The sequence below is a fragment of the Vombatus ursinus genome, unplaced genomic scaffold (genome assembly GCF_900497805.2).
Source record: "Vombatus ursinus unplaced genomic scaffold, bare-nosed wombat genome assembly UNPS02014813.1, whole genome shotgun sequence".
NCBI lineage: Eukaryota > Metazoa > Chordata > Mammalia > Diprotodontia > Vombatidae > Vombatus > Vombatus ursinus.
The window spans coordinates 28,942,371-28,964,755 of record NW_020954591.1 but is presented as its reverse complement, the minus strand read 5'-3'; the positions used below and the strand labels follow the sequence as shown (position 1 = coordinate 28,964,755).

Genomic DNA, 22,385 nt, shown 5'->3' with positions numbered 1-22,385 from the left:
CCTCCCAGCTATCCCTCCCAAAGGGTAAACTTAAGAAAGAAATCATATGTAATCATTTCAAAGTCAGGATTATAAGTGAAATCTTGACTCTGATACCTACACTTGGTCTTAAATTTCAGTTCTCCCATTTGGTTTCCCACAGCAGAGAGGGTACAGTCTACTCTAATTCAAGAAACATTTTATAATCACCTATTAAATGACACAGAAAAGGCAGGATGGAAAGAGGTGGCCTTGGAATCTGGAAGATATAGGTTCAAGGCTTACTTCTGGTGGTCCTAGACTAGTCACTTAATTTCTGATTCTATAATCTATAATCACAGTGCGAGACACTGTGCATTTAAAAATGCTTTGCAAATATTATCTCATTTGATCTTCACAACAACCCTGGAAGGTAGGTGATATTATTATCCCCATTTTACAGTGGAGGAAACTAAGGCAAACAGAGGCGCAGGGACATGTTCAGAGTCTGGCAAATGCCTGATGCTTGATTTGAACTCCTGTCTTCTTGACTCCAGACCTGGCACTCTGTCCATCGTGCCATCAGCTCCCTCTCCTTTGGTCATGTGCTTGTACATATGTCGAGGATCAGATTAAATGTCACATTTCACCCTTAGGCATTAAAGCTACAAAATTAAAACTGGACTTTCACTTTTAGATTTTTCATCCATGGGATGAAAATCTTTTCATTCTACCTGCTGATAAATAAAACAACTTTGAGAAATTTATTCTCAGAGCTCTCATATATGCCCCCTGCCTTTTTTAGGTTCCAGTTCTTTGTTTTGATTAGCTCTCAACAACTCTACTTATACCCCAGTCATAAGGCCTTTAAAAAAATAAAGTGATTCTATAATCTATAATCTCTGAGTGGCCCAGCTAGCTTTCTAACCTATAAATTGTAGAACAATTGCTGATCTCCATTGGTAGAGGAGGTAGCTAGGTGGCACAGTGGATAGAGCACCAAGCCTAGAGTCAGGAAGACCTGAGTTTAAATCCAGCTTCAGACACTTATTAGTTGTGTGACCCTGGGCAAGTCACTTAACCTCAGTTTCCTCATCTATAAAATGAGCTGGACAAAGAAATGGCAAACCACTCCAAGAAAACCCCATATGGAGTCAAGAAGAGTTGAACATGACTGAAATGACTAAACTACAACTGGTAAAGTGAATTTCCTCACCAGGAATTCCCTGATGGCAGTAAAATCACAGATCCAGACCAAAAAAAGGAAAAAAGCAAATACCTCTCTGTGTTAAGTGTTTGAAATACAAAGATTAAAAATACCTCAAGGAATTTACAGAAACAGATAACAATACAAAGTATAATATGATGGGATCAAAGCAAAAGTCCATGCATACAAAATGCTCCTGGAAAATTCAAAAAGGGAGACCATATTGTCTGCTGAAGAAATCAAGAAAAATTCCACAACAATGGTAGCCCTTGAGCTGAGCCTTGAGACTGAGAAGCAAGAAAAGGATTTTGGGAGGGTGGAGCAGAAAAGAGAGTACTTTCTAGATATTATGAATTTCCTATAGAAATGTACTCTGGCAAGAAAAGATCTATTATTGAAAGAGTCCTTGAGACTTAAAACAGTGCACAAAGAGTCAAGAACTCCTCCCTCAAGCTTGACACCCATCTTGCCGCCATGGCAAATGCAGAGGCAAGAAAGCTGCACCCAAGTGAATCAATGCTGTATCCTTGTTGAATATCCTTTCCATGCTATACATCAATAAACTTCCTTTTGTTAAATGTCAAAAAAAAAAAAAAGATATACTGAGTTAAGATTCTAATAGTTCAGTGTGGCTAGAATACAGACAGCAAGCATTTATTACTATGTGCCAAGCACCATGCTAAGTGCTGGGAATGCTGAGAAAGGCAAGAAAACAATCCCTGCTCTCGAAGACCTCACAGACTAACAGGAAAGACCACATACAATCCGGTATGTACAAACAAGATATATATAGATCTAGATCTATACTCTATATATCTACACATATAATCTATATATCTATATAATGGATCAATGTATGGAGATATAGATCTATACATAGATAGATACTATAGATCTAGATATATACATATACAGAGAGGGAGAGAGAGAAATTGGAGATAACGTGAAAATCTGAAATCAGGCTAAAAAGTTAAGTAAAAGCCAAACCAGGAAGGGCCCTAAAGGCAAAAGTCAGGAATCTATAATTTATCTTATAGATTAGAGACAGCCACTAGGGTTTTCTGAGCAGAGTAGCGACACATTCAGATCTATACATTAGTAAGATTATTTTGGCAACAACATGTAGGATGGATTGGAGTGAAGTGAGATAGAAGGCAGCAAAACCCGTTAAGAAGCAATTGCAGTAGTTCAGGCTTAAAGGGTGATGGGGGCCAAGACTAGGATGGTGTCCCTGTAAGCAGAGAGAAAAGGATGGATCCAAAATACACTGTAGAGTTAGAATCAACAGGACTCGACAGCTGATAGAATGCCAGGGTGAAGGAGAAGAAAATCAAAGATGATGGTAGGGGTTCAAGCTTTGGTGGCTGGGAAGGTAATGTTATTACCAACAAAAATAGGGAAGTTATAAGAATGGTAAATTGAAGGAAAAAGTTTTGAATATGTTGAGTGTAAGGTGCTGGTAAGTTGTTTGGGTGAGTAAGCAGATGTGTAGGAGTGGAGCTGAGGAAGAAATTTGAAGTTTGGTAAATAGATGTGGGAAGCATTTTTTTTTCAGTGGCAATAATTGAATCCAGTAAAACATAAGGTCCTTGAGAGCTGGAGATGGCTTTTCCCCAGCCCAATCTGCTAGATGCTCCCTCTCCCCCATCTGACTCAGCAGGCCCAGTACTCTGAGGCTGGGAATTGGGAGCACAAGACAGGGTTTGAGGCATTAAGAAGTTAGAGAAGGAAGCAATAGCATGGGTATAGTATAGCAGAATGGTGTAGCAGAATCCTGAGAGGGTGCCTGGCTGTGGGAAGCATTAAATTATTAAAGGTTTTGGAAAAAATAAATAAATAAAACATAAGCTCTTTGAGGGAAGAGACTTAATGCCTCTAGCAATCAGCACAGTGCCTCACACAAATTAACTGTTTAAATGTCTATTGAACTGAAATCTGTGGGAGCAGACAAGTTTGCTAAGGCAAAGAGAAAAGATGAGAGGGCCTGAGGCAGATTCTTCAGGGACATTTGAAGAGCCGAAGAAGAACAAGGAAGAGAACTCAGGCAGGTAAGAAAAGAAACTGAAGAGAGCAGGAGACAGAGAGAAAGGGCTCAGCTGCGTCTGATGTTGCAGAAAGATCCAGAAGGGGCCAGACTGAGACAGGGCCACAAATTTCAGGAATTCAATAATCACTGATGACCTCAGACTGCAGTCTGAGTACTTTCAGGGTCAGAAGCCAAGCTGCCAAGGGCTGAGAAGCCAGTAGGAGGTAGGAGGGAGGATGAAGCACAGAGGTCTGAGGGTCAAGGTTTCAACAAACAAGTACTTACTAAGCACCTACTTTGGACTAGGAGCTATGCTTGGTGATAAGGCTACACAGACATAGACAAAACAGTCCCTGCCCTCAAGGAGCTTATATTTGATTGGAAGAAACAACTTGGGCACATATGAATAAATACAAAAGATAGGACATAAGGAAAGCAGCTATGAAGGCACCAACAGAAAGAATGTCCTCTACCAGTGCAGGTCAGCATCTTCTCAGCGATGTGTGGCCTTAGAGAGTTACCTAGAATACTTAGAGGGGTAAGTGACTTGCCCAGGATCATACAGCCAGCATGAATGGGACAGTACGGGGAGTGGGAAGAGGGGGAAAGGAAGGTGAACTTAAGTCATCTTTCTGGCTCTAAGGCCAACTCTTTACCCATTATACCAGGTGGCTTCTGCACATACAAATAATACAAAAATATATACAATTTGGGAGGGATAGGAATGGAGTTGAGCATTAATAGCAAAGGATGACCCTTGAGGTAAGCTTTGAAGAGAGCTAGAATTCTAAGAGGGAGAAGGGAGGAAGGACAACATTTGAGGCATGAGGGGACAGTCTGTGTGAAGGCATCAAGATAAAGTACCCTGCGTGAGAATCCACAATAAGTCAGTTAGTATAGAACATATATTTGTGAAGTAAAGTACAATAAGCTTAGAAATAAGCTGGGGCCAGATTGTGAAGGGCTTTGAATGCCAAACAGAGTTACTTGTATTTTATCCAAGACACATAAAGAAGTGACGGGAACCTTTTCAATAGAAGAGTAATAGCTCAGATACATGCTTTAGGAACATCAGCAGCTACGTGAAGGATAATTTGGAGAGAGAGGGAGTCAGGAAGACCCTTTAGGAGGGGATCACCTTGGTTAATGTTGAAAAGAAACGAGAGTCTGAACTAGGTAGTGTAGTGGCTGTATGAGGGGAGGGAAGGAGACAAAAGGGAGAGATGGAGAGATGTTATGGAGGTAGAATTAACAAGACTTAGCAACTAACTGCATATGGCAAATAAAATAGAGTGAACTGAGAATGATCCTGAGGTCTCTAAGCTAGGTGACCAGAAAAACAATGGTACCTCAACAGAAACAAGAAAGTTAGGAAGAGAGGTAGATTTTAAGGGAAAGACAATGAGTTCTATTTGGGGCATGTTGAGCTTGAGATAATGTCAGGGTCAAGGGAAGCTGTCTTTAAAAGGAGAGACCTGAACATTTTTGTAAGCAGAAGGGAAGGATTTAGCACTTAAAAAGAAACTAAAGAAATGGAGGAGGAATAAGAGATGAGACAACTTCCCAAAGAAGATGACAAAAGAAGGGATCAAGAGCACAAGAAGAAAGTTGAGCATTGACAAAAAACAAGATTATCTCCTCCTCTGGGCTAGAAGAGAGATTGCGTAAAGATGGAGAGAAATTTTGGGGAATCAAAGAAGTCAAGATGAGAAAATTTACGATGAAAAGTATGAATCTTCTCAGAAAAATAAAGTCATCTGTCGAGAAAGAAGGTATGGAGACAGAATTAGGGCCCTGAGGAGATAGTTTTAGAATATGCAGTATGAGGAGTCTGCTAGGGACTGTTTCCTAGGACAGCCCCTTTATTAGATAATTTTTAAAGGCCCTAATCTGTGGTTCTGTCATACTTCTCCCACCAACATTCAACAACTCAGAAAGAGGAACAAAAAGGTTGAGGGTGAAGAAGATCCAGGGTGACAGATTAGCAGAGTACGTGCAGTAGAATGACAAGAAGAAAAGGAATTCAAGAGCAGAGAGGACTCTACCTTATTGAACCAATTACCTACAGGGTCAAGACAATGAAGAGTAAAGTGAAAGATGGAGGGATTCAGGGTCCTGAGTTTATAATGAAGACAGAAAAGAGGTTCTAGAGGAGTGAAGGATGGAGACAAGGGTCAGAGGTAAGACAGAGAAGACTGTGAGTGATGGACCCAAGTAGTTGAAAAGGAAGGCGAGGAAAACTTTTTCAGTTGGTTGTAATGAACTTGAAAACAGGAAAAGGCAAAGCTGCTGGGTGATAGTGGTAGAATGACATTCTTCAAGAGCAACAGAGAACAAATACAATGACTCAAATTCATCACGTCTCAGACTAAAGGGGAGAGTAGGGAATACGAGGATAACAGACCAGCATTCTATAGGGTAGCAAGGGATGATCTGCTTAAAGAGAAAGCCAGGTTCAATTTAGTGATAAAAGGTAAGAGCACAAGAAGAACAGATTGAGGAATGGAGGCAAATGTGCTGCCAACAAAGTGAGGTTCCAAAAGGAACAGAGGAAGGATAGGATAAACCAGAATGAGAGACCCTGAAAGCCTAGGGCTGGGCCTACAGGGCTGACAGAGTGAACAAGGGGCAGGAATCTTCCCTTAAAGAGGTGGTAATTCTGTATGACAGGAATAGAGAGAAGTAGGAATCTGCTAGCCATAGTGCAGAGAGACCATCAGCTGAGGAAAATCTTGAAGACTAAATTGGCTCCAAGGTCTTAAGGAAAATGTTTAAGTGAAAAAATTTCTACTAATAGTACCTCCCAGGTGGAGTCCCTCACTGACTTCAATGGGGAAAGAAGGGAAAGTGGAGGCAAATGGTGGCAAAAGGGTCCTGAACATGAAGAAGGAAGTGTCTGATGCGCTCTTCTACTTATCTAATTTGTATTTTTCTGTCCTCAACAACCAGAAGGGAATAGGTGTTTAATGTTTGTTAAAATGAATTATTCTAAGATTTGATTTTAAGAGTTTTAGAAAAAAATGGAAATACTTTTCTTAAAATTAGGTAGATTTCTAGGTCTTTAAACCTGAAAAGAATATGACAATAGGTTTACTTAATTCTGTTTGCCACAAGGACTTCTGCTTACCCAGGACTATCAGGCAATAGGAGGAAAAAAGACAGTCTGGAAGTAGAAAGAGAGCAGAGAAGAGCCATGAGTTGTATTCTCAACCATTTAGAAATTGGCTAATAATCTACCTCATACAAAATAGGTGAATAGCACTAAATAAGTATGTATGATATGACTGATATCAACAAACATATTAGGATTTATATGTCTAAATGAGTTCTCTCCTTCAAAACTGTCACCTTAGTAATTGATACATTTATTCTAGTATTACTGCCATTGCTGAAAATACTTTTTCAACTGCCTCAGGGCCAGGATATAAGTTCAACAAAAAAAATTAATCTCATTATTTTATAATCACATCTCACTTTTTACTAAAAAGAGTATTTTCCAGCTTTATCATCAGGTATACTTACCAGAATTAACACACACACACAGACAAAATGCATAACTATTTCAAAAAATCAAAACCCCTCTCAAAAGGAAGAAACTTGTAACTAGTTTTCAAAAGCAGTTTTCCAAATATGCTTTGACTAAAAGCAGTATCACTGAAATAAGGAAAGGATTTAACACTCAGGAGGTATGTTTGGTTGGTTTTGGGTATTTTTAAGTCACATTAATTTATATAGTGATACCTTGTATCTTTATGGTTAGCACAATACTTCATGGGCAACTTTATTGGTGTAGAAATTCCCACCAACAATGTATATCAAAACCCCTCAGCAACTAATTAACATGATTTTCAAGAATTGCTGCGAGAAAAAAAAAAATTAAAAACACTGCAACCAGCCTAATAATAAATCTTGAGGAAAGTCCTCAATCAAAGGACATACAACCCAACATCAGGCCTATCTGAACTTGCACTCTTCTGATAGAACCTTACAGAGCCCAGGGGCTCCTTAATGCCATAGAGACAGGACTTTTGTGAACAGTTTTTGTGTAAAAAAAAGTCATGATCCTCAGTCATTAATATGTAACAAACCAAAGTAAAAACTCCGGAGACCTTACATACAAAAAGGCAGAATTAAGCAAAATGCCAACTTGGTGCTATCGATGACTAGAAAGAGAAAAATGGTAGGCAATTACTGACAACCCTACAAATGATGAATTAGTTCATTTAGCACAATTATGCCACTATACCTAAGAATTTGCCATAATACCAAAATTATGAAGTACTTTCTTCACCTGTGCAGTATTCTGTTCATGTTCAGCAGATGTAGACCACACCTGTGAACCTTCAGCTTTGGAGTCCATCTCACTGCTTTTTGGTAACTCTAGGACAGCTGGCCCCTAGAGTGACATTAGGCAGAAAAGCCTCATTTGACTGCCATGTATTTAAATCACAGAAGATCCAGTGGTCCGCCTTTAATGTACCTAGAAAGAGGAAAAGGAAATAAGACTTTAAGTAAACTAATAAATCTCAACAGATTGTATCTTAGAAGAAAAGAAAGACAGAAGAAAGAAAGAAGGGAGGGAGGAAAGAAGGGAGGGAGGAAAGAAGGAAGGAAAGAAGGAAGGAAGGAAGAAAAGAAGGAAGAGGTTTTTATTTACAGAGTATATCTAAGAATAAAGATAGAAAAAATGAAAACTTTTAAGTCACCTTCTGGACCTTACTGACCTTCCTTCCCTTCACCAGAAGTGTGTAGCAGAATGGAGAAAATCAAAGGAGGAGAAATGTGAGGAAGGTCTGAAATTATTGAATCCCAACTTGGAGGCTAGTGTAAAACTTGTTTCACCATCTGTTGGAAGCATGTCTAACTCAATCGAAAGCCTTGTTAAACACCCAGATATGTGAGATCTATTATTTAATACAATGATCTTTTCTAGGGTTTGCAAATTGGTTTTGTTTCAATTATTGACTGATTTCTTCCTTTTGCCAAATAAGGAAGTTAAAATATATACATTTTCATTTCTGTATCATTCTTCTTCCTTTCTGATGATGATGCAATATTGAAACCTATAAAAGCATCTTGTAATCTGCTGACTTGAGGTCCAGGTTTCTCTCAATAGACATCCATTGTGACCAAAAACAGTATTATCTAGCTTAATCACCCAGCTTAGTTACTAGACAGCTGAAAACTGTGCACTATAAACCTCCAACCTCTAAGGACAAAGTCTTGACACTAGAGGATATTTAGAATTATGTGTCGTGGACTCTGAAGGCAATTTTCCAAAATAGAATTTCTTTAGAGAATCTATTTCCCCACACCATCTATCTATCAGACTTTTTATATACCAATGCTTTTCAAAACTAAAGAAATTTAAAAAAAAAAAAAACAACTCATCATAACTCCATGACACATAAAAGGTTTTCTTTATGGTACAAGATAAATCTCATCATAAGGAAACTTTCAAAATTATTTTGCTGTATTGAAATTTTGTTTTATTTAATAATACTTTCAGCAAGTATATTTTAAACTAGGGCATAAGATCAGCTGGTTTCAAGGATTACTGCCATCCCTTGGGGGCACAAGCTGTTTGATTTTTTTTTTCCATTGTTTTTGTCTCTTTATCCAGAGTATCTAGAATATAGGTATTCAATAAATATTAGATGAAATGAATTATACACTAGTTCAAATTTGAAGAAGATCATATAATAACTGTTCACTATAAACTGCCTGTACATTACTATCAAAGGTATAAAATAGGGAGATATATACTTGCTAAAGGTGTCTGTCTGCCACCATCATGGAGGATGTCTGAGTCCAAACTGAAGGATTCTCTATATATAGCGAACTCTTCTAGATGTTCTTGTTTACAGATTATCCTATATTAACTCTATCAAGCCTTGGAAGTCTCCACAGAGCCTCTTAAATAACATCAGAACTATCCCAGAATCATTCCAAAAAAGAATAGCCAAACCCTCCATACAGTAAGAACAAAGGGGCTGAAGAATGTCTATTACAGACCTGCCCCATCAGTATAGCTATCTTGGAAACACACTATGTATGGACAGAGAACTCAGTCCACAGTGGAATAAGAGGAGGGAGACAGGATTAATTTAATTCTGGAAAATTATACAGTGCTTTTAATGACCCCAAACATCTTCCTAAAATAAAGGGTCATAGTTTTAATAACAATATTCTTCCAGTGATGCTTTATGGCTGCTAGTCATAGAATATCAGTCTCCATGGATTTAAGGATCACCCAAAGGACAATGGGAAGACACAAAATTGGCAGGAATAGTATATAACACATAGCAGAAAGAGAATAACAGGGGAGTTTTGTAAAGAATGGCATCAGAGAAGAACCAGGGGAACATTGTACACAGTAATAGCAATATTGTACGTTAATCAACTGTGAATGACTTAGCTATTCTCAGTAATCCCATGATCCAAGACAATTCCAAAGGACTCACGATGAAAAATGTTATCCACTTCCAGAGAAAGAAGTGATGGAATCTGAATGCAGATCAAAGCATTCTACTTTTCACATTCTTTACTTTTTTAAATGTTTTTTTTGTCGCATTTTCTTTCACAACGTGCCTAACATGGAAATGTTTTGCATGATTGCACATATATAACCTATATCAAATTGCATGCCATCTCAGGGAGGAGGGAGAGAATCTAGAATACAAAATTTCTTAAAAAGAATGTTAAATATTGTTTTTAGATGGGATTGGAAAAAATAAAATATTAAAACAAGGCAAGGAAAAAAAATCTCATCAGAAAGAAATATGAATGGAAAAGAAGGTGGGTAAGTCATGTAGCAAAACAAAGGATCACAGATGGTGAGCAAATGTGCTCTACCCATATCTAGGCAAAGAGATGTGGAAGCGGAAAGCCTAGTCTACTGCGCAGACACCCTGTTGAAGATTTATGGAAGGACATGGACAAGTCACACACAGAAGACAATAAAATGTGGATAGGTTACAATCTTCAGGAAACACATCCATGAGATCACACACAGATCAAAGTAATATAAACTATATGGGGAAAAAAGTGCTTTACAAAACAAAGAAGTAGAATACATTTCTTTGAGGGGGAATATTAAGTGCCATAAAGAAAAGCTTCTTAAAGGAGGTGAATTTTAAATCAAGAGCTAAAGGAAATGAAAGGAAGAGGAAGAAGCCAAGAGGAAGAAGTGAGCAAGACGTGTATGTATAAGGACACTAAAATGTAAGTTCAAGACTTGACCTACCAACTGAAGAATGGTTGAACAAATTATAGCATATGAATGTAACAGAATACTACTGTGCTCAAAGTAATGATGAAAGGGACAGTTCTGGTGAAACCTGGGAAGACTTGTATGAATTGATGCAATATGGAATGAGCAGAACCAGGAGAACAATTTACATAGTAACAACAATAATATAAAAAACAAATAACTATCTACCTTCTGACAAAGAGGTAATGGACTCAAGATGCAGAATAAGAAATACGTTTTTGAATGTGGGCAATGCAGTAATTTATTTTGCTTGATGATGCATATTAGTTACAAGGGTTTTGTTTTTCTTTTTTTTTTTCCAGTGAGGGAGGTGGGAGGCAAAAAAAAAAATATTGGTTAATTTTTGAAAATAAGATTTTTTAGAAAATCAAAGGCTAAGGAAAAATTGCTGCATCATGAAAATGTATCTGCGGTAGTATCCTCTTTTCTTCCCCAGCCCCAAGGCCTTTGTGACACTCTCTAATCAAAGCTCCTCAGTATACCCCCACCAGACCTGCCTCTCATATCAGTGTCCCATGTTCTAAAATTATCCTTCCCTCTTCTCCCTCCTCCCCTTCACAAAAATAATAATTCCTATACTCAGTGAGACTATCTTAATTGCAGAGTATAAAGAATGAAATCTGATTAAAGCAATTTACACAAAGATATGAACGACTGATTAAAGTAAGGTTACAACTTTGGCCTTGTAAAAGATGAGCTTGAGTAGAATTTTTAAGGAAAATGAATGAAAAAAATATTATTAAACCTTTACCATATTCCAACACTGGATACAGATACAAAAAGGACAATCCCTGCCTTCGAGGAGGTTACATTCTAATAAAAGAAGACAACTCAAACAAAGAGTGGTGGTAAGGGGAAAAGGGATGAAGTTAGTAGCATCATGGTATGAAGACAGACAGAAAGCACCAATGTGATAGTTCTGGGTCATGCTAGTTATGAAAATTCTCACCACTTGGAGCACTGGGACCCAGAATATTTCTCATCAGGGGCCTTTCCCAAAGGGCCGTGTCTCCTCCTGTCATATCTCCACAATTCCCATACAGAAAATGAGGGCAGGAGGGTAGGTCAGGCATTGGAAACTCATTTCTGAATAGTGGCTTAGCTGAAGCAAAAGGCCCATGTCGGGAGGATGATGATAAAACAAATGCTGAAGGACAACAATTTACTTGTATGTCCTGAGAGGATGGAAGCACAATAATATTCTGGTCTATGAAGAAGTCTGCCTAAGCAAAGCAGGCTCTTCAATATTCTACATATGAGCTCCTTATCCAAGAATGAACTTTAAAATCTGAGTCTGTAATATGCAGTGCATAAGTCTCTATAACACAGCAAACCAGCAGTTGCCCTAGTAATCACGTAAGGATTCATTCAGACATTCTCTTAAGTAGCTACTATGTACAGAGTCTGTCAAGTATTTGTCAAGCACTAAGTAAGTTCCAGGCACTATGCTAATATCACCAGCTCTGGCAAAACAAAGAAAGGTAAAAATAGATTTCTGCCCTTAAAGAGCTCACATTCTCACAAGGAGGGAACCATGTGGGAGAGGCACTGAGCAAGGTACAAAATTTAGCTAAGACAGTCCCTACACTTATGGAGCTTAAAATCTAGTAAGGGAAAAGAACATACCACAAGTACACTAGAGAGTTACAAAGTAAGGTATTATTAGGGGGCAGAGGAATGGAGATAGCATTTAAGCTGGGCTTTATAACAATGAATAGAAATTAAGCATTTGAATGGGGAGGGAAGAGGAAAATGACATTCTAGGCATGGGAAAAATGTAAGCAAAGAAATGGACATGGGAAAAGAAGAGAATGCATGCAGAGTCAATCGTAAAATATAAGAAAGGAAATTCAATTCAATTCAACAAACATTTATTAAATGCCAACTCTGTGCAAGGTACTAGGGACAAAGGGACAAAAAAAATATGATTAGACTGAAAAGAAAGGGTGGAGCAAAATTGTGGAAGGCCTTGAACACCAGGGAAAGGAATGTAAACTCTACTTTGTGTGAAAGAGGAAGTCACTGCAGATTTTTAAGCAGAGGAATGGATGATCAGATCTATGTATAAGGAAGATTATTCTGGCAAGATGAATGGATCCAAGAAAGGGGAGAGTAGAGGCAGAAACATCTATTAGGAGTCTATGAAAATCATCTAGACAAGTGGTAATAAGAACCTGCACAAAGATGGTAACCATGGGATAGAGAGGAGAGAATGGATATATGACAGGTAATGGAGGTCGAGTGGAGTCAATAGGAATTATAACAGATTTTGCTATAGGAAGAAAACAAGAGGGAAAAGGCAAGATTATGACCATGGGAAATGGGGCGAATGGGACTACCTAAGGCTTTAAGAATAGGTTTATGGGAAAAAATAAGTTTGGTTTTGAACCTGTTGAGTTTGAGATACCAGCGTGATGTCCAGTTAGAGATGGGGACCTAAAATTCTACACGTTTTCCAGCAAAGGACAAAACAAAACAGAAACCACTTTATACTTACAAAGGGCAAGGAAGAACATAAAGCTTCAAAGATCCCAACATGGGATATTAAAGCAGTATTGCCTTTCTAAACTGTCAGCCCACTTTTTCATCCTGGTTCCCACACAGATAGCCCTCAGCTAATTTAAGCTGTTGCTATCAGCTATCTGTCAGCTTTCTGCCTTAAAAAAAAAAAATCAGCATTGTCCAAAGCACGCATGTTGATTGCCTCCTTGTTTCCTTCACCCAGATTCAGAGATAGGATACAGTCTTCATTATAGACAACTGGTTAATATGCCTACTATGCAGAGAAGCCTACCCTTAGAAGCCAAGATAACAAGATATATGAATTGAAGGCTGGCATATGTCCCTTTCTACTTTCTTACTACCTTTGATTTCACATTCCCTTTGTTACTTCTCTCCTGCCCATGCTTCAAGCTTGAGACAGTGGCACCTGTAGGTGATTATTATCCAACTGGTAGAATTGGAACATTGCTGACCCACATCCTAATCTAACCAGAATAAGGAAGTAGACGCTAAAATAGAAATGTCAACAATAAAACTACATCAGGCCTTCCCTATGTGGCAAAAATAAAGGGAAAAAAAGTGGGGAGAGGGAAGAAACAGGAACTCAGTAGAAAGATACAAAAGAAAAAAAAAATACCCACTATGAGCACAGGAAAGTCCGCCCAGTGAAATGTGACAACAGAGACATATGCATTATTGCCCATTATGGTAATTCACAGTATACTAAGGAAATTAGAAGGAGCAGAACAAACCCCAGGATGGTAAATGAGATACTTTGGAGGTCCTGAAATAAAAATCACTTCAGTGAGCCCTTCATCAAGAAATACCCCGGAAATGAAGTTCTGTGATTACAGAGTAAGTTGTATTTAAAAAAAAACAACAACAAAATCTTCATAGTAGCACTGGATTTACAGTGTTTATAGGCCTGTGTTTAGGTCCCAGCTCTGCTATGATGTTGGACAAATCACTTCTTCTCCTTAGGCATGTTTCCTCATCTATAAGAGGCTGGACAAGACGATCTCTAACGCCTATGATCTCTTATGACCTGCATAAGAAAGTAAATTTCATTCCTTTCCCCATTCATCTTCCTCAGAGCAGAGCCTGGAAGGATTTCTGCATTCTCCTAGGGCACCGCCTATAGAGGTGGACAGTGGCAGAGTTAGGTGGCTGGGCAGGGTCACAATCCCAGAGAAGCCCATGTCACATACCTAAAAGGAAAGGTATGACGGCCTAATTCACCTCCCTCTTTTTTTCTCCACCTCTTCTTTCTCTCCTCCCCGAGTGACACTGGAAATCATGGCCTGAGGGAAAGAGAAGTGGTAGTCCATGTCAACATGGATACCTCCCCTCACACCCCAATACTCAGGCAGGTGACTTCCCCATTAACAACAATAATACTATCCTACATTATCATGGCACTTTACAATGCAAAAGGCACTATTGGGGCAGCTAGGTAGCACAGTGGATAGCTGTGCTAACTGGTCTTAGAGTCAAGAGGACCTGAGTTCAAATATGACCTCGGACATTTACTAGCTATGTGACCCTGAGCAAGTCACTTAACTCCAATTTCCTCCAAAAAATAAATAAAAGACACTTTTACATACCTTATTTCATTTTAAACTTCACAAGAGTAAGGAGGTAGTCTTCATATTCTTCAGAGGAAAAAAAAACTGAGCCTCAGAAAAGCAAAATGAACTTGCTCAAGATCTCAGAATCCAAATCCAGGATTTTCCAACTCCCAGCTCTGGAGTTCTTTCCACTATACCATGCTCCACAGATAGCCAGCACTCACTAGAGGAAAACAAAACAAAACAAAACAAAACAAAAAACCACTCAGGTTTCCACAGTGGTACATTATGAGGAATTTCAACTTTTCCCTAAACATTAAGCAGGAGACTCAGGCTAGTCTGTAGGATTAGTGTGGTACAATGGAAATAGTTCTAGATTTGGCATCAAAAAGCTTAGGTTCAAATCCTGACTCTGCTAGTTAGTAAAGGCAGGACTTTAGACAAGTCACTTAACTTCTCTGGGTCTCAGTTTCTGTAAAATAGGGGTATTTAACTAAATGGTCTCTAAGATGTCTTCCAGCCCTAAAGGTATGATTCTATGATTACAATATGATCTACGAGTGAATCAGTAAATAATTAAAAGGAACAAGAGATGCCAGCCTCAATGTATCAGTCACATCTACATTATAATTCATACTTAAATTAAATTTTTATATAACAGACCCACCCCCTTTAAAAAAAGGTTTTAATGCTGCATTTTCTTTTAATATCACAGTCATTTCTGGAAATATCCCCACCTACCTACCCACCCACAAATTGAACCCCAACCATAACAAAGAGGAGCAGTTCACTAAAAACATCTGACAAAGTGGCCTCCTCTGACCATGCAGAAAATATTCTGCTCTGGGAATACCTCACCTCTCTACTAAAAGGAGAAAGGTATATTTCATTTTCTCTTTTCTGGAACCATTAATGGTTTTCCAATGACTAAGTATATTCTAAGTTCCTATGTATAACATCTAGAACCTAATCCTATACCTCTTATTTATTTCTATCTCTGTCAAAGTTTAACAACAAAACAAAACACATTGATCCTGAACAGGAAGATATTTCTGCATTAGGACCTGACCTGTAACATGATATCCTGAATTACTATCTGAGTACAGATTAGAGTACAAAGCTATTAGAATCAAGATTTTGGCACCATCCCCAAGATGGTGTCACTCTTCAATAGCCATAAATTAGACTCTCAGTTGTAGTCAGCCATCGCACAATTCCGGCCATCATAATTCAAAGAATTAGAACTGGAAGAAACCTTAGAGATCACCGAGTCTAAGCCTTAATTTTGCAGATTTAGAAACTGAGGCACAAAGCATTTAAGTATTTGCCACAAGCAAGGGCCACACAGTTAATACACGACAGAACCAGGATTTGAATCCAGGGACCATCCAGAGGTGTTCCCATGGCACCACACTGATTCCCATAACACCTGCAGTACAAACAAAGAGAACACTCAAAGCCAGGCTAGGAAGAAGATAACTCCAAAGAGCAGCAAAAAAATAATGGTAAATGCAATGGAAAACATTTGTGCTAACAAGGAGCTCCAAGTAAGTGTGTGCTTATGAATCAGAGCAAACCTCTCAAAATGACATGATGGATAACTATGCTTCTCCATATGCTGATCAATACACATAGCACCCTACAGAGAGCAATACTCTTGAGTTCACACTGTCATCAAAGATTGCTTATTCTATCTCACCCTGAAGATGAAAGGCAGCACAGTTAGAGGGTGACAAGAACACTGAACTTGGAGTCAATAAATATGTGGGGTCAAATACAAGCTTTGAAACTTACTAGTTGACAATGGCCAACTTCGTTAATTTCTCAGAGACTCATTTTCCCAATAGACATAATAATTATACAGGGTTATATTTGGAAAGCCCTTTATGAGTCTTAAAGCACCATAAAATATGAGTTATTATCATTTTATTAAGACATTTTAATTAATTAATTTTAATTTTAACAAGTATGTAAAATAAAGAAAAAAGAACAAATGTGCAAAAACTGACAGTGACTGTTCATATTTATATACTCCTGTATTAACACCTTTACTGAATGCCTATAATGTACAAGCTCTGTCCTAGGTTGCAGATAAATAAGACATAGGTGCTGCCTTCAAGGAATTTTACAATAGCATGGAACCCAGGGGCAGAATAGTGTGAAGAAGTTTTATATACTTGACTGAGGAAAAAGGAGGGATCTTTTGAACAAGATCAGTTAGTACCATGAAGCATAGAATAGGAATATTGATATAACATCCTGGTGTTTGATTTAAAAACAACACTCATATGTCCATTACATTTGCAAGGTGTTTAGAGGCAGTGCTTCCAGGTAGGATGCTTCCTGGATGTGTAAATGGGTAAACAGCCTACATAAAACAATATGCAACAACCCATAGGAACTGTGATTTCATCAGTGCGGGGATCTCCAAGTTTCACCACCATTTATGACCTAGTAAAGACATCCTGGAGTTATCTGAGGCACATAGATGTTAAAAAACTTGCTATGGGTCACAAAGTTACTAAGTGTTAAAATTAGGATTTGAATCCATCTTCTTTACTCCAACCTAAGAACTCTATGCACTATCCCACTATGCCTCTTTACAAAAATTAGTACTTATTTAATGGAATATAGCTAAAGCTTATTTTAACTGGGCTACTGCTACTTATAGATGTCAACAGTCAGTGGAATTTCTTCCCATTCATTTGAATTTTATGTATTTTACACAACACACACACACACACACATATGTTATCACCAAAAAAAATCCATCTGGACTTATGAATAAGAGCATTTATTTACCAAATGGTGTTTAATGAAACGGTCTGTAGTCTTCTCTCTAGTTCTTATGAAGGATGAAAGAGCCATTTTCCAATAGATTATTAATCAAAGGATATGAACAGACAGTTCTCAAAAGAAGAAATTCAAGTTATCAACAACTATATGAAAAAAAAATGCTCCAAATCACTAATAATAATGAAAAATTCAAATTAAAACAATGATAAATTTTTACCTTACATACATCAGATTGGCAAACATGATAAAGAAAAAAAAGAACAGCAGTTGTAGGGGTGGCTGTGGGACTACCCACAAATACTAAAACACAATGGGACTGTGTGGTGGTCCAACCACTGGGAAAGCAATTGGGAGCTATATTTTTTTAAAAAATCACCAATCCGTGAATGCCTTTTGGCTCAGAGACATTATTACTAGCTATATAATCTGAAGAAATCAAAGAGAAAAGGAAAGGATCTACATGTACAAAAATATTTATAGCAACATTTTTTGTTGTAACAAAGAACTGAAAATAAAGTGGATACAATCAATTAGAGAATAATTTAAGAAATTAGGGTATATGAGTATAATGGAATAGTATTGTGCTTTAAAGAAATGATGAAAGGGATGGATTCAGAGAAACCTGGGAGAACTTCTATGAACTGATGCAGAGAGAAGTGAGGAGAACCAGGAGAGTAATTTATACAATGACTATAATTATATTCAAGGAGAACAACTTTAAGAGACTTAAAGAACTCTGATAAATGAAAGGAATAATTGTGACACCAGAAAACCTATTAATTAAGTGTGCTTCTCAAAGATGGAATAGACAAGATCAATGTGTAGGTTTGCTTTACTTGACTAAACTTAATAGTTATAAGGAAAGGCTTCTATTTGGTGGGGTCAGGGAGAAAGAATTGGTGGGTAGTAATAGTAATGTGAAAGAGAAAGAAAAGAATATCAACAAAACAATTTTTTAAAATGCAGAGAAACCAGCAAAAGGAAGAGACCAACAAACACGGTAGTTTTATAGCTATCATGCTAAATCTGACATGTGCTTTAAAAAAAAATCTTTATGGAAAAGAATCTGTTCATTTTCATATACAATGTTCTTTTTTCCATTCTTCTTTGTATGTTTAAATATTTATGCTTGCTGATGTTTGGACATCCAACAAGGGGAACCCACTACTTTCCATTCCATTTTTAGATAGGTCTAAGTGTTAGAAAGTTTTTCTACTAGGTTGCCTCAATAGAGTATAAAGGTTATCAATAACCATAAGTATTTTGTCAAACTCAATTGCATAACTCCTAAGAAAAATGTCCTCATTTGTCTCAAGCTTTTAGATCTTAACTTGTATACTTCTCTAATCTGAGAGTCCTAACTACAGAAAAGAAAGAAAACATCAGCCAACAGAAAATCCTACCCCAGTGAACACATGCTGACAAAACAAGAAAATGTGTAACCTCTATTTAAAACTAATGTGATCTGAGTGGGCAGTGATCTGGATAGAATGCTTGTATAAGGCCTTTGAATGACGGTCACTAAACAGAAGACAAAGGTCACAAAATCTAAAAGCTAAGCTCCTTCTTAGATAAAACTAATTGGAGAAAAGTATTTGCCAAGAAAGAGAATATCAGAGAAAGCTAGCCGGCAGCTGCAGGTGAAGAAGAAGAGTATATTAGTTAATGACAAAAGGTATCAATAAAACTTTCTAAAGAGTACCAATGTAACATAAGACCCACATTAGATCACAAGCTGAAAAGTCAAATAAAAATATAGATATATAATGTACAAATATACATAATATATATTTATATTTAATATATAAATATCATATATGTATATTTGGAAGTAATCAAGAAAGCTGGGCACAGTGGTGTACACCTATAATCTCCGCCTTTAGGGAGGCTGAGGCTAGCGGATTGCTTGAGTTCAGGAACTCTAAGTTGCAGTAGGGATAAAGTCTACCCAATATCTACACTAAGTATATTCAGAGTCCTCCCACGCCCCACCTCTCCCAACTACTCCACAACAAGGGGTCACCAAGCTGCCTAAGGAGGAGTGAACTGGCCAGTTTTGAGATAAAACAGGTCAAAGTTTCCATGCTGATCAGCAGTGGTGCCAAGTCACGAATGGCCCCTGCACTTCTAGCCTAGGTGAAACAATAAGACCCAGTCTCAAAAAAAAATTAAAAATAAAAATATACAAAGAAAATACTCAAAGGGGAAAAACTAAAATGTGTGATTTGAAATGCTTGGCAACAAGTGACATACTATTTTCATTCCCAAGCTTTTCTGGGTGAAGAGTTTATTTCATTTTTGTCTTTGCACACACATACCACGCACAATGCCTTGCTCATAGGATCATAGGAGACAGTAATAACAATGGGAGGAGGTACTTAATATTGCTGAACTGAGTTTGAAAAATGGTAACTTGTGAGATTCAATGTATACATATTATATTTTATAGATAACAAGTACAACATGGTGTATATAAGGCAACACAAAAGTTACCTTTATGATTCCTTTGTTTTCATGGGTTTAGATCGATGGTCCCTTCACTGATATAGGCAGCAATCTTTGAACTATTTCTCATTCTGTAAAGTTCCTGTCCAAATTTTCCCTTAAATCCTCCATAAAGAATCTACTCAGGGGGGCAGAGCCAATATGGCAGAGTAAAAGTAGTGACTTGCTTGAGCTCTCCTCCAAACCCCTCCAAATACCTGTAAAAAATGGCTCTAAACAAATTCTAAAGCAACAGAACCCACAAAAAGACAGAGTGAAACAAATTTCCAGCCCAAGACAATGTGGACGGTTGATCAGAAAGGTATTTACCGCTGGGTGGGGAGAGGAACACAGTTCAGCATGGGCACGCAAGCAAAACAGGCCTCAGCGAACCTGGAGCAGCCCTTAGAGGACTGAATCACAGGCAGCTGTGTCAATTTTCAGACATCTCAACCCACAAATGCCAAAGACAACTTAAAAGGTCTGGAACCATGGTGAGAGAGAAGCTCGGTCCCACCCCAGTCCCTACTCGAGGCCCTGGGGCAATGGCTGCTTCCAGAGCTTCTTGCCCACAGACTGAGGGGGAATCAAGTGGCTGCTCAGAAGGAGATTGCAGGGATCTCTTTGCTGGAGCTGAGGCAGGATTCTCTTGCTTTGCTCATGACTGGATCTGGGTCATGATCCTGGGTCGAGGAGGAGTACTGGCATGGTGGAGCTTGTAGTAGTGGTGGAGAGGAAATCCTCCTCACAGTTCCAAGGCAGAAAAGAGTGCTTGTGGTCACTCACAGACCAGAACACAGGCCAGGAAAGGAGTAAACACCTTGCCCCTTATCATACCACTTTGGAAGAACTGAAAATTTACAGGTCCCTAGAAGTATCTCTGAAAACAGCTGCACAAAACCCCCAAAGTTTGGGACAGTACATTCTCCACACTGGAAGTAGACCCCTACATTAACAGAGTTTATAACTCAAGTAATTGGCTGCGATCATGAGCAAGCTGCTCAAAAAAAGTCAGACCACAAAGTGACAAAGAAGATCAAAACATACAACCAGAAGAAGACAACAGTCTTCTGTTGATGAAAGTCAAAGTCAGAGCTCCTACATCTAAAGTCTCCAAGAAAAATATGAATTGGTCCCAGGCCATGGAAGAGCTCAAAAAGAATTTTGAGAAGCAAGTAAGAAAAGTAGAGGAAAAACTGGGAAGAGAAATGAGAGTGATGCAAGAAAATCATGCAAAACAAGTCAACAGCTTGCTAAAAGAGACCCAAAAAATATTGAAGAAAATAACACCTTAAAAAATAGCCTAACCCAAATGGCAAAAGAGGTCCAATAAGCCAATGAGGAGAAGAATGCCCTAAAAAGCAAAATTGGCCAAATGGAAAATGAAGTCCAAAAGCTTACTGAAGAAAATATTTCCTTAAAAATTAGAATGGAGCAATTGGAAGCTTAGTGACTTTATGAGAAACCAAGACACTGTAAAATAAAACCAAAAGAATGAAAAAATAGAAAACAATGTGAAATATCTCACTGGAAAAACAACTGATCTGGAAAATAGATCCGGGAGAGAGAATTTAAAAATTATTGGACTATCTGAAAGCCATGAGCAAAAAAAGAGCCTAGACATCATCTTACAAGAAATTATCAAGGAAAACTGCCCTGATATTTTAGAACCAGAGGGCAAAACAGAAATTGAAAGAGAATCTACTCAACCACCCTAGAGACCTCCCCCTTGTTATCTCACTATCTCATTAGTACCCAAGAACCATGCAGGCTATTCATCTCCTCTGTTTTTAACATGACCCACCCAGCTAGTTATCTGTGTCCCTGGAAATGTGTTTTATAACACTTCTCTTGCACTGCCTACTTATACTCAAATCTTTCCATTGTCCTTGGTATCCAAATAAAGTAGCTTATTAAAAAGCAAAGTCAGGGGCAGGTAGGTGGGACAGTGTAAAGAATGCCCACCCTGGAGTCAAGAGGTCCAGAGTTCAAATCCAGCCTCAGACATTTGACACTTACTAGCTGTGTGACCCTAGGCAAGTCACTTAAACCACACCACCACCACCACCTCCATTACCATCACCATTACCTAGGGGGAAAAAAAAGCAAAGTAACTCCAAGATTAAGTCTAATTCAGTCTAATTAGCATATCAATCAGGTATTGTTAATGTTCCTTCTTCCTTAAGATAAAGGTGGGACTAGACTATGTAAAAGAACCACCCTACTTAGAAGCATCAAACAATACATCACAGGTTGAAGAGATGACCCCTCCTTTGGAACATCACAAAAACATCTGAATTGAATATCCAGGAAATTATGGGAAAAGGCAATGGGATATTATAAGACTTGCACAATATCTACTGAGACTTTTCTGTACAGATTGGTCTAAAGGAAAAGAAGTTTCTGGAGAAAAAAATTCTAAAGTACATACACCTCACACCCTCTGCTTTTCCTCAGACCACTACAGTCCCTATTATCTATATATTAGCATTAGCTGAGTATTTTATCAGGTCTTCACATCAGAACATGTATTTTGTTGTTTTTTTTTTTAATAAATGATTTCCCAGAACA

At 38.1% G+C, this 22,385-nt stretch overlaps 1 protein-coding gene across 2 annotated transcripts in view; it reads right to left on the bottom strand.

Moving 5' to 3' along the window:
• PRDM10 (PR/SET domain 10) overlaps positions 1–22,385 on the bottom strand; it is a 139,552-nt gene that overhangs the window by 92,302 nt on the left and 24,865 nt on the right. Inside the window, exons 2-3 of one of the 2 annotated variants that reach the window (XM_027835105.1) lie at positions 14,571–14,757; positions 7,483–7,671 (exon numbers count right to left, since the gene is read on the bottom strand). In XM_027835105.1, coding sequence (XP_027690906.1) covers positions 7,483–7,551 — 69 coding nt within the window. In that variant the 5' untranslated portion in view covers positions 7,552–7,671; positions 14,571–14,757. The remainder of the gene's footprint in view (positions 1–7,482; positions 7,672–14,570; positions 14,758–22,385) is intronic. The other variant, XM_027835106.1, reaches the window with a different exon arrangement.